This window comes from Drosophila subpulchrella, chromosome 2L (genome assembly GCF_014743375.2).
Source record: "Drosophila subpulchrella strain 33 F10 #4 breed RU33 chromosome 2L, RU_Dsub_v1.1 Primary Assembly, whole genome shotgun sequence".
NCBI classification, from domain to species: domain Eukaryota; kingdom Metazoa; phylum Arthropoda; class Insecta; order Diptera; family Drosophilidae; genus Drosophila; species Drosophila subpulchrella.
Genome location: NC_050610.1, coordinates 24,866,905 through 24,880,236, shown reverse-complemented (window position 1 = coordinate 24,880,236; position 13,332 = coordinate 24,866,905). Strand labels below are relative to the sequence as shown.

The window sequence follows — 13,332 nt, the reverse complement described above, 5'->3', positions numbered from 1 at the left end:
AGCAACCAGTACTTATTTTTTATCGCAAGCGAAAAAATGCAAACAATTTTCAACTTCAACTGCAAACTTGCTGCCTCTCAGCCATCTCGACTCCGGAATTTTTAGCCAGCAAATTGAAAATGCATTCGTGCACGGAGCTCGAGACCTTAAAGCGATTCGATTCGATCCGACTCGATTCGAGTCAGGTCGTGCGGACTTTTTGGAATATTCGGATATTTCATGCATTTAAATGGAAACGCAAATTCGCATTGTTTTTTCATCCCTTTCAATTTGAATTATTTTTTGCAGGGCCATCCAATTGCAGGAGAAATGCCACGACTCGAGTTGCACTGCCCAACCCGAAGAGCTGTAAAAATAAATCAACAACTGGGTCAATTTTAACGCTTCACTGCCAATGGAGTGTAAAAACCCAACAAAAACAGAAAAACAAGAGCCAAGAACAAAGCGTCACCAGGATGTGGGTGAGTGGTGCCGAGAGGTGCGATGAGTTTGAGTTCGAGTGGTGCACCTTCTGGCGAAGCCCTGCATGTGGTGCCACCACCTTTCCAAACCGAACCATTCCATTCCCGCCCAACTCCACCTGAGCGTGATGTGTGGGAATGTTTGAGAGTTGGTTTCCCGGCACCGGAAAAAACTATCTGCATACTACAAAAAATCAATTTCATTTTGATCTTAGCATATCCAAAGCCCTTCCCACAAGCATTCCGTTAAGAAATGTTAAATTGATAATGAAAATTGCAAATGTTTCATATGCATATTAGACTTTGCCCATTGTCCAATGATATTGTTAATGCCTGATTGATGGAATATATTTCTCAAAATGGTATATTAAATCTTCACATCACACCCACTTTTCTCTCTGTGATACTACCTGTCCTCTGCTGTTGCCATTGCCCCGTCGATCGTCGACTGCAAATTGCATGCTGTGTTTCCATCTGACGTCAATACAGGAACAAACGGCTGCTGCAGGAAATTCTGTGTATCTATCGCGGCAAAAGAAAAACAAGTTCGAGTCGGGCTCTCTTATACGACCAGAAGACCTGAAGACCTGAAGTCCAATGATGTACATAACCCGTATGTACAACTCAACTCCAAGTGTAAGCCGATCTCGAGACCCCAAGTCCCCTTAAGTTCCCCCATGCCCCGACCACCATCCCAAACCCAAACTTCTACGCCTTCATCTCGGACTTGTGTTTTGGGCTCGAGTTTCGCTCGGTCCCATTATGTGCGCCAGTTTTTTGGGCGCCAACTCTGGAGTTGTCCGATCGAGAGAGTGTGGAGTGTGTATACCCAAACACAAGCCGCTGATAAAGTTCTCAGGCCTCGCAGTCTCAGCTTTTGGGGTCCACTCTAGTTCACATTGTTGGATAATCTGACTCGGACCCCGAAGTTCAGAAATTCCAGCGAAGAAACGAAAACACGAAAACTCTAAGCAGACTCACTGACTGACTGACCACAGCTTCCGTTCCCCGCATCGCTTTTGTTTTGAATTAGGTGCTTTATTTTCGTATCGAATCCGGGGGTACACTTTCTTATATGAAGTATTTGGGGAAATGATAGCTCGCATGATTGATAGAATTGATCACACATAGTTGAAAGCAGTAGTTTGGAATCAAACACCATAATATTTATAATACATTTATCTCTAAGAAAGTAGGTTTGTTTTATATATTTACATAAAAAGTATTAGCATTGAGCAGCATTTACAGACATTGTTTATAGAAAACCTACCATCAAATGCTTAGATCATTAAAAAACGTTTAATAGATCATTCATTCAAACATTTGGCTTGCTTCGAGGTGTGGATGCAAACTATACCGACCCGCAGAGTATCAAGATCTTCGATCCCCGAAGCGGTGGCCCCAATTTCATGTTTATGTTTACACATATTGCGCCTCAGTTTTCGACTGCATTCGTGTGAGAGCATAGTTATCGTTATCGCTATCGCTAAGCGAGGTCGTAACTCGTTTGAATAGGTTACGAAGTGACCTTAGTCGGCAGTCACGCAAGCACCCACTTACAGCCGTTACATGTAAATATCTCCCATGTACTACCATAATGGTAAATCGATCCGGCGATGATTGCTGGCATTTCAGGGACTTGAAGACGGACAGAAGACCGAATATATTTCTTTTGGGGCTGGGTAATCCTTTCTCCCATAGAGTGGGCGCACAACAACTGCTTCATTTATCAATATTAACAGCTTAGGGAGGGGAAATTCGAATAGACGATTGCCAAGAGGCGAGTGATGTGAAGTGAAGCGCAAAAACGCAGTTGGCAAACCATGGATCCGTATCCGGATCCCTCTATGGGAATTGCAATTTCCTGGCCCCCGAACCACTAATAACCCTTTGTCTTTATCTTTCGCTCTGCATCTGTATCTGTATCTGTATCTGTCTTTGTCGTCATCGGTTACACATGTTTGCTGCTTCGTTATTTCAAACTGCAGATGGTCAATCTGCCCGGAAAGTCTGAGGAAGATGTGGATACAAAGCCGCAAAACCAATCAAACCCCTGCCGAACTGCAGTCCCCTCGCAAAAGCGATCCCTCCAATTCCCCACTAACATTGGCCGCTTGTTTTCTGTTTTCAGTTTTCTGGCCCAGTTCAGTTCAGTTCAGTCTGGCTGTTTGTTTTTCCGGGCGAGAGTGTTTTTTCTGGCCTTTCAGTTATTCCGTAATTGAATTGGGCCCGTAATGCTCGCACTCGCACTTATTTACACTTGCCAGTGTAATTGAAAATTTCATAAGTTTTAATTAAATTCTAGCCTGCGGACTTTGGAGTATTTGATTGTTCGGTTCGATGTGTGTGCAAATTGTGTTAGGTTTTCCCTCGTCAGCTGCAGTTGAGTGCCGTACTTGTTTTAGTTTTCCCCGAGGAGCAATAGTAATTTTAGCCCGTTCCGTTTCGGAATATCGATGTTTGCCCAGATGGGTGACTCACCTCACTTGCGCAATCATTATACGACGTGCCCAGATCCGATTCTATAGTTCTGTTCCGGGGGGAAATCCAAGTCCTGGAGGGAGTCCTCAAATCCCCGGGTGACCAGCGGAATTGATTGCTCAAGTCGTAAAATCCGGGAGTTGTTTGTTGTTTGCCTTTCTTTTTCGGCGTTTATTGGGCGCGTTTTACACTTTGTTTACAGGATAATCGCATACTTTATGACACTTTCGACTTCGAGTACACTGGGCGTATGCGTTTTGACGAAGGACTTTGAAACCGTTGACTTTACCGTGGGGCTGCACAAAGGATTTTTATGTTATTCCTATTTGATTGGGGGAAATGGATGGATGGATGGGGCGAAATCATAAGACATAAGGCGTAAAATGAATGGCGAACGTATAAAAACACACAGGCGCGGCTTTTATGCCTTTATGCACAACAAATAAAATCAATACGGCGTAAAAATGGGAATATTGTATGGGTATTTCGCCTTTGATGTGGTAATTGTCGCGTCTGGTCAACAACAAAAGGAGGTCCTTTGGCATTCATGATTTCACTGACACACACACACACTCCGAAGCACGTGACTCATGGATGTGGGCATGGATCAAAAGGGGGTTGCTTCTCATACACATTATATAATTGTCACTTGACGAGGAGCTGCTTTATAAGCATCCTTCTACTGTTTTTCCCTTTTTGGGGGCTAAAATCACAGGTCGAATCGGAAAACGGAAACTGAAGCTCACAGCTGTGCGTCGCCGCCACACCAATTGCCACCAATTTTTGAAAACTCCGACTGACGGGTCTGTCGAACAGCGAGCTGGAAAATCGCGGCGGCTGCACAGGCCGAAAAACAGAAACAGAGAGAACCAGTTTTCCAAGGCAGCAGGGAAAAACTGCTCAACTGCTCAGCGGGAAAATAAGGGGTTTAATTTTTGGCAATTTTTAGTAAGGTAAGGTTAAGCTGGCTTTTAAAAATAACTTCAAAAAAATGAATGAGTCCTATTTTTATAAAGATGTTAGGCAATACACTTTTTTTGTGTAAAGAATACTATCGATGATCTCTTTTTAGTTAAATAACGTATGGAAATTAATCGTTATGAACTATTAGTAAATATTTTTTTAATTTCTGAAAATAAATTTTTGTATTTCCTTAGTTAGAGGACACCTTTTCCCCCTCTATAAGCAAACAGCTGATGCGTAACCTTTATCTTGTTGGCCAAAATTCCCCAATAACGGGAACTGCTCACTTGCGCAACTGTCCTGGCCCAAAAAACCCCCTCCTTGAGAATTTCCAGGCAGTACAAGTTTATAGAACCACTCTTATAACTCTCTGCCTCTCTCTCTTTGCGATCCTTTGGGAAACTGGAATTTTTCTTGCAGCGCTGTTTTTCTTTGCCTTTTCTGTTTTTTTTCCCATTTTCAAGTTTTGCACCCGCGCGGGTGTGGTCCTGTTTTTCCGATTCTGAAAAGTGCCGAAAACGCGAGCGAATTTCCACTTTTACACACTCACACACACGCATACACGCACAAATGGGAGAGCGTTTTCCCACCCCTTTTTCCGGGTGGTGATTTAGATTTCTGGCGTTCCGCTTGATTGCCGCCCGCCTTTCGCTTTGTTTTTCTTTTTTCACTCATGATTTTCCATCAATTTTCGTATCCATAATTTGTACAATTTTCCTAGCCACACACACACTCTCGGGGAAAGAGGCTAGAGCGAGACAGCACTTACGGCCACAAAACGCTGCGATAGAAATGGGATTTTGAATTGCTTTGGATTGGATTGGAAATCGGTTTTCATCCGCGTTCACGTACGCCGTGGTGGAACAACAATTGAGTACTGAATCTGCGTCAGGAGTGCTCTATTTGCCACTCGAAAAGAGACGGCATTTGCTTGCAGCCGAGGCGGAGAAAGAGAGGGCTGCTCTGGGGAGAAAGAGAGAGCATGTGCGCAGCATATTCTCTTATATTCTCTGATGCTGGCCAAATCGGTCTCGGGCTTACCTCGTCTTCGGCTAGGGTTCGGGTTCGCGCTCGGGCCGAGGGAGTAGCACAGTGTAGTGCCAGCGAACCTGTCCTAACCCTTTGACATGGCTTTCCGCCGACCACAGAGAACCCGAGAACTCAGGGGAGTGCACAGGAAGAAATTTACCAAACAGTAGTTGGTATTACCCAGTCCTATCCTAACCAGTCCTAACTATTTCTAAGAATGAGCCCTAAGAACTCCTTTATTTGTAACCAGTATAGATTCAACATTAACAATATTCGGAACTATCAATTTTTTTTAAAATATTTACAGACTTATCCTTACCACAACCAACCATATTAAGAACCTAAAGAAAATCTGCCTCTAACATCGAATAGTCAAGGAGATTTAGATTTGGGACTAGGAGTTACTTATAACTACATAGGCTTACACTTTGTAAACGACTTAATGAAAGTGTTAAATTTTTCATAGTTAAACTACCTAGATCATCTTATGACCAACTCTATTTTTCTCCGTGTGGAAAGCCCTGTTCTTCTCGACTTCATTGAATAATTATCTCGAGTTTACCTGTTCTCGGCTGTCGGCGGCCCTTCGATGTGACTGTGACCCAAAAACCAGTTTCTCCGCAAAACTCCCAACCCGTTTGGCGCTCAGAAAACGAGGAAAGCGCCTGCGCAGCCCGCTTAAAGGCCGAAAAAGTGAAGCCATGTGGAAATGTGTTAAGTGCCAAACACCCAAAACATTTCTGTTTGAGCAACCATAGAACCGTAACTTCTGCCATGGGACAGATAATTGGATAATTTGAGCGAACCCCCCGCTTAAATGGCTTTTTAATTATGCCCAAGAATGCGGTACATCATCTCTGGTGATCTATGGTCGCTACCTGCACTCGGGATCTGTGCATCATGATGGTCCATTTGCATCGTCACTTTTGGCCAGTCATAAAGTTCCCACGGCTCGAAGGCGAGCCTGACCTACGTTGTAATGCTTTAATTAGCCAACATCTGCTGTTTGTGGCCGAGAAAACCCAGTTTCCCCAAAAAATTTCCCTTGCAGACGGAGAGGCGAACTTCGCCACTGGAAGGTGGAAATCAAAGCGCCTGCGCCAAAATCTGCAAATGAGAGAGTCCTAGAGAGAGACGCCCTCAATATGCTGTATTACCACCCAGTCCAAAACCATCCACCTTACCACCCGCCCAACGACTTTGCCAAAATGTTTCGTTTTCGCTGAATTTCACTTGGTTCACAGGCGAGAATCCTTCGAAGGACCTCCTCCCGGTGCACTGGCACATTTACCTTATATATAGTATGTTGACTTAGGCACCCCTGATTTATGCATTATATTAGCGTTGATTTTTAGCTGCAATAAATCTGCAAATGCTCGGGGGCTACATGCCATAACATGAGCCCCTGCATGCCATCCCGTAATCATAATTCACTCGGCCCGTTAATAGGTGGATATGTATGGGATAATAGCGCCGGTCGCCCGCCCTCTTAAATGCAGTCCAAGTCACTAATTTCTGACTTCAGACAGGTGAATGCCTCCCAGAGTGTTTTATTCGTCTGCAAGTCGACGCTTCACGGCTGTCAAGTGCGATTCGCTGAATGGCTGAGGGCCTCAGCCTTAGACTGCCATATGTTGCCCCGCAGTCGATTCTACCTGGAATCGAGCAGCTGTCACAACTCAGTCGACTAATTGCCAATTTCATAATCACCCCGAATCCCGATTTGTTTGAGCTCAGCCAGGAAGTGTCTAGATTATCGTGTTTGAGTGGGACAATCCGGGGGCAGTTGGCCACTATTAATGACCGCACGTAGTGGGAGTCCGGTTGTGGTCCCCCAGAGAGTTACGGTGAATGTGCAGGGAGTGGCCAAGAAAGGTGTGGTTTTTGGGATTGAAAAAGGACTGGATAAATACAAAATTAAATGGTTATTAAGCCGTACCCAATAATTATCATAAGAAGTATATACTTATATTACTTTCTTATGACCTCGAACTATCTTACGTTTTCTTATAATCGGATGATATCTATAATGTTATGAAATGGAATCCGTATTTACTTCATATTTTAGTTAACATAATGTCTAGAATTGAACAATATGTGAATTCAAATTAATAGTACTCCACATTTACACGGTGCCATCTTACTTTATTATAAAATTGTGTGTTTTTGCAAGTGCTATGATATGGAGTCCCCACCATTCCGATTTATATAAAATCCTAAGAAGAATGTTCTCAATAATTATTATGAGAAGTAAAATAAGTAGTATTCCATATTTACAGCGTACTATCTTACCTTTTAATAAAATCGTATGATATTTTTAATGTAATGCCTTGGCATCCCCATTTTCTTGTGGTTCCTTCCACACCCTGCATAAGCAAGGACATAGAGGGCCTTGAAATATTGCCCCTGATCCCAGTAGCAGCTCCCCAGTGGCTGGGCTCCCCTTGAATCTCATAATTTGCCCGGCTCGTGTCGCTGCAAGGTGTTCATGTGGCCATAAAAACAATAAAATATTTAACACAAATTTTAACTTAATGCTCGAGTCGTAAAAATGTATGAGTGTAAAAATGCTTACCTATGGGCTTGCCGGGGGCGGAAGGGGTGGTGGGGGTGGGTCCATCCCAATGCCGCCTCATTAAACCAGAAATTACACAAAGGATAACGCGCAGCTTGACGGCGATGCCCGCAAAGTGTTTGTGTTTGTATTTGTCTCCTGTGTGTGTGTGTGTGTGTGCTTGATCCGCCCACTCACTGCCACCCACCACCCACCACCCCATCACCCTTTTGGCCCTCGGCGGCATACAAATAAAAAATTATCGCCCGAGTCCAGGACGAGAAAGTCCTGCGTTGCCATTATATTTTATTTTTACAATTTTTCGTCACTTTTGATGCCGACCAGAGGCTGGCTTTTATTTCTCTGCTTGCCAGCTTCCATATTCCTCACCCGATTTAGGTCCTTGCACGGAAAAAAATATACCTAAGGTAAGGATAAGACTCACAGGTAAGAAAAATAAGATAAATTTTTAATAGGTGTGCAATGTCAAAAACATATGTATGCCATAGGCAACCAAAAAACAAGTGTTTTTAGCAACTAATTGGGATCTCTTGAGGCGAAAACATTTCTTAGGGTAAGCATATAATACGTAAAAAATATTTTAAGACCAATTTTGGTGTGGTAGCTTATCTAGTTTGGGCTCCGAACTGACTCTTGATAAATTGAAACATACGTTTATATAGAATTGTTTCATATTCCCATCTACAGATCACTTAAAATACCATTTTATTTTCTAGCTCTCCATTGTTCTTGCCGTTCTATACATCCTATGACACTATATTTTATAAATTTTTCTGACTGTGCACCCTTTCCCGGACCATCCTGCCTCATCATTGTCTTTTGACGCTGCGAGCGTTTATCGTTCGTCGGGGGGAGTGGGTGTGTATAGTATCTTCGGCTTCCTGTTCGAGCTCCGGATGCTTCCTGCTTACTTCTACTTCTCTTATGTGTGTATTTTTTACCGACGCTGATTTTTATTCCTCTGCAGGATGTGATATTTCATTCAGGGCCGCTAACAGAGCAGCTAAATGCCGCTCCCCTGTCCGCAGTCCCCTGTCCCCTGTCCCCTGTCCCCAGTCCCCAGTCCCCTGGACATGAACCAGATAATAATTTCTCATCTTTATGATGTTTTCACGCTCTGCTGTGCCCTGCTTAAGTCAAGAATCCAGCGATTGATGCTGCTGAAGGCGAAAAAAATAAGACACAAAAATACAGGGGGAATGGAAGGGCATCTTTCACTTTTCACTTTCTCGCTGCCATTCCCGTTCCCACAATCGAATTGGGAATGTCCGGAAGCAGTGTGGCCATAATTGCGAGCCCGACTAGACGAAGACATTGTTTTCTGGGGATTCGGAGGGATGGGATGGGTTGGATGGAATGACGACGTCTTCGGCGGAGTGAATGATATCCCTCGTCCGGTGGCTTTCTCCACCAAACTTGTTTGCTGCCCCAGCTCGTCATCGTGGTCCTTTGTCCCGCATCCGTGGAGCAGTGGTAGTAGGTCAGCGGAGCTGGCTGGGATGTAATAATGAAATTTATGTCTGCATAACGCTGATTTATGTACGCTAATGAGCTTTTTAATTAGTTAATGCACGTGCGGGGTGCGGGGGGCGGTAATTTAAGGAATTAATTATGAAAAACTAGCCAGGCCAAATAAGCCATTTTGCCTTTTCTCTCATAATCAAGTCAGATCTTAGACATCCATATACCTGTGGGATTTCCGTATTGGAATTTTGAACATTTGCAAAGAATATCGTCTACAAAAACATGTTTAACAACTTGGAACAGGAGGATTTGAAGTCCGATGCAGATCGCCATCTTGAGTTGGCCCTCAAGCGAATCAAGGAGCGGCGTCAGCAGGAGACAATGTATTTCAATATTTACAGCCGCATCGAGGTGCACGAGTGGCTGCTGAAGGATCCTGTACGAGTTACGGCATTTCGCGACGCTATCCTTTACAACGATTCCTTCAAGAACAAGGTGGGTAGAGTGGTAATCGCTATAAAGAGCCCCTATAAGATATCTTCCGAATCCTTAGACTGTCTTGGACGTGGGTTGCGGCATGGGCATCCTTTCGATTTTTGCCGCCAAGGCGGGGGCCAAAAAGGTCCTGGCTGTGGATGCGGCCAGCATCACGGACTATGCCCATCGTATAGTCCACGATAATGGATTCGGCAATGTTATAACTGTGATAAGGGGAAAAGTGGAGGACATTGAACTGCCCGCTGACATCGATAAGGTGGACATTATTCTATGCGATTGGATGGGGTGAGTTGAATATTCAACACTTGTGTTATGAAAATCAAATCATAATAACCAAAAATATTTATCATAGTTTTTGATATGTTTTGTTTTATCAGAACCAACAATTTCAAGATATACAACGATTTATTAATCTAAAGAAAACATGTCATTTTACCAAAGAATTGTATAAACTTGAATGTTTTCTTTTTTTTAATTAACCTAATCGAAGAAAGAGTAAAATAGTTGTAGTAAAAGCAGAATATATTAATACAGCCAAAAAAATAATCGGCTCTAAATTTGAGAAATGGAGCCGTAAAAACGATTTTCGTATTATATTATTTTTTACTGGTGTAATTTTTTTGTGTACGAGCCTATGTCTAAATTGCCTTGGCTCCCTGAGTAATTTTCGCAGAGTTATTTCCACCACCGATAACCTTTGACCCGAAACCATTTCGCCACAGTTCCTGCCTGTTTTCCGAGAATATGCTGGACTCGCTGATTTTTGCGCGGGACAAGTGGCTCTCCGCCGGAGGGCACATCTTTCCGGACTCGGCGCAGCTCTATGTGGCGGCCATCCAGGGGCAGGACCAGGATCTCGGCTTCTGGCACGACGTGCACGGCTTCGACCTGTCGGCCATCCGGCGCAGGTGCGAGTCGCTGGCGGTGATGGAGCGCGTGACCGGCTGCCAAATGATGAGCCAGGCGTGCCTGGTCAAGTCGCTGGACCTTTACAAGGAGCAGCGCCAGTCCGCCGACTTTCGATCCTTCTACGAGCTGAAGGTCACCCGGAACGGCTGGGTTCACGCCCTGGTGGCCTACTTCGATGTGGGATTTAGCAAAACTCCGCAAGGGATCGGCTTCAGCACGTCGCCCTGTGCCCCGTGGACCCACTGGATCCAGACGGTCTTCTATCTGGAGACCCCGCTCCCCGTGAAGGCGGGGGAGGTAATCAAGGGCGTGTTCGGCCTGAAAGCCAGCAAGGATAGCATCTTCGACCTGGAGGTCGACATCTTTGTGGACTTCGAGGGCAGCCAGAAGTCGGTCACCAGCCAGCAGGCCTTCGTGCTCTCCAGCTCCCTGGCAGTGGATGGGGTCTAGGAATGGGGAGGAGGAATACGCCATACAAAATATCATCCGATCACAATAAAATGAACGACCAGTAAAATAAAGCAAAAGCCAGCCACATTGCCTGTGTGCAATATCTATATGATTTTATTGTGTGTAGGCATACACAAAAACATCTCTATGCTAGCATTCAGTCGAAAACATGTGCAAAGGATTCAACTTGGGCTCACCCTGAATACAGAAAAATATCGTGTTCCTTAGATATATTAGTTACAATAATATTAATAAAATGAAATATTACGGCACCTAAAAATATCTAGTCCACCTTAATAATTGAGAGTACCCTAGAAACAGTGCAGATTTGAATTCAATTAATAATGAGACTAAAAGTATGCAACAATATTTGTTGTCTAACGTTATTTTGCATTGCATACTTTTAGACACCTTTACCATAACACCGTAATACCATAATTTAATCAAAAAAGGACCACTTAAGCATACAAATTTGTAATTCAGTACGCAACATTCTAAAAGGGTATCCCAAAAGTTGGAAACACACCGACATCCAGCTTGTTTTCCATGCACACCTAGTGCACACAGTTTGGTAAATGGTGTAAATAAGTGCAGCGCCAGCATTTAATTATTTAAAACAATTTTCCGATGTGTGCAGCTTTGTGTGTGCGATGTGGGCGAATCTAGTGCACGTTGCTTTTAATTTATGCGCCATGTTTTTATTTTCATATATATGGTATGTATATTTTTTTTGTGCTGGCTACCGTTTTTCATTTTTTCACCGCTGCTTATTTATGCCGGTCAGTAGCTGGAGCCATAAACTAGCGCATTAAGCGAATGCATAATATTGTTTGCCATAACAGATGACAAAATATTTCGGTTAAATATCGCAGGTCCTGAAGCGCGAAAAACGCGCTTTAAGTCGAGGAAAAGATTCACTCTGGATCACTCCGCGCGGACTTTTCAATCACATTATAAGCTGTTTGGCTTTTGCCTTTGCTTTGGCCCAGTTCCCCACATTTCTCTCGCAAATTGGCCCGCCGAGAAGGGCTCCTCCTGCGAACCTGCAAACCGTTGACGGTTATGCAAATGTTAGGTAAATGCGCATAATAATAATTTCAAATAAATTTAATGTTCTCCGCACACACACACTGGCAGGGCCAAAGTTTGCTTAGCACAAGGTATCCATCCGTGTCTGTGCGTCCTCGGCCTCGTCCTTGTGGGCGTGAGTGTGTGTGCCTGTGTGCGTGTGTGTTTGCAAATGGCGAACGAAACCGTTAGACATGCGGCGCCATCGCCGAAGCTTAAGTGTGTGTGTGTGTGAGTGCGGGTGTGAGTGGGAGCCACTGTGCATGTGGGTTTGTTTGCATAATGTGCAACATTTTATGTTTTTATTACAGCCCAACGCCAGACAGTGACTGCTAGGCGTGTCTAATAGCTCTGTGGATACACTGAGAAAATATTAGACAACTTTGTTTACACTGAGGTGTATACTGTGCGTGTATCGGCAGAGGGTCGGAAGAGGAAAAACATTTTTCAGAGCTTTGGGAAAGCAACTACTTGGTCAACTCCTTGTACATCGAACTGTATACTGTGCGTATTGCGGCAGAGAGTCGGCAGCGAAATAACCTTTTCAGCGGCTGTACAAAAGTAGGCAATGGTTTTTAAGAAGGTTTTCTGATACTTAAATGTATATACTTACCAACATAAATTATCTACAAAATTAAATCACGGACAGAAAGATTATAAACTTAAATAAAATTTCTTAATAATACCTATTAAATTCCTTTTAGTCATTGTAAAACTCCCTTTCTTCCAGTGCAGGAGCTTAGGCTTTTTGCCTCTTTACGTTTTGCTCTACCCCTTTTGGCTTTTGCCTTTCTACCTTTTACCTGGGCGCTGCAGAAATGATGTGCGGACTATTTGCGCCATAAATATAATAGTTCTAATTTCGTACTAATGCATAGTAATCCGAAAGCTCAGTCGACTCGGTTCGGGGTCACCAAAGGATGGGAAGGGCGTTGGAGTGTTGATTTATCGCGGTAGCTAAGAAAAACAAGCCAACTGCAGGCTGGCAAACAAATCATTCGGGAAAGGATACAAAGGCGGAGGACAATGGTCCGTCAGGATGGCCAGGATCAGGATGCGAGCGCGGACTTGGAAGGCAGGATGGCTGGCTGGCGATGACAATTGGCAGCTCCAGCGGAGTGCAGACGCCGCTCCGATAAAATAATAAACGGGAGTGGGAAAACTGGAAAACTGGAGAACTGGAGGACATGCAAAGCGGCTGCACGAAATTTACGACCGCTGGGCGGAAGTGGTAGAACCGGAAGCGGAAGCGGCAGTGCATTGACCACACATCCTACTCGCAGGAGTCTCCCTCCATCTCTCAGTCTCCCCCTACGAACTGCCAAAAATTCCCAGCGACATTGAGCTTTTGCTGCCCTGATTTAGTGGCATATAATGAGCTGCATGCAGCATAAATCATGCAGCATTAACAGCTGCTTGGCCACATCAAATCCG

General features: G+C 44.1%; 2 protein-coding genes across 11 annotated transcripts in view; one reads left to right on the top strand and one right to left on the bottom strand.

Moving 5' to 3' along the window:
• LOC119548558 (protein turtle) overlaps positions 1-4,805 on the bottom strand; it is a 41,797-nt gene extending 36,992 nt beyond the window's left edge. For 5 of the 10 annotated variants that reach the window (XR_005219300.1, XR_005219299.1, XR_005219302.1 and 2 more), the window contains exons 1-2: positions 4,675-4,804; positions 2,943-3,238 (exon numbers count right to left, since the gene is read on the bottom strand). The gene's annotated coding sequence lies outside the window, so the exon portion shown is untranslated. Of the gene's footprint in view, positions 1-2,942; positions 3,239-4,674 lie in introns of all 10 variants that reach the window. The other 5 variants (XM_037855859.1, XM_037855862.1, XM_037855860.1 and 2 more) reach the window with 1 other exon arrangement.
• Positions 4,806-8,989: 4,184 nt separating this feature from the next.
• LOC119547495 (protein arginine N-methyltransferase 8) lies at positions 8,990-11,110 on the top strand. The gene is made up of 3 exons (XM_037854385.1): positions 8,990-9,468; positions 9,527-9,756; positions 10,194-11,110. The coding sequence occupies exons 1-3, from the start codon at positions 9,256-9,258 to the stop codon at positions 10,828-10,830; spliced, it is 1,080 nt and encodes a 359-aa protein (XP_037710313.1). The 5' UTR covers positions 8,990-9,255; the 3' UTR covers positions 10,831-11,110.
• The last annotated feature ends 2,222 nt before the right edge of the window (positions 11,111-13,332 follow it).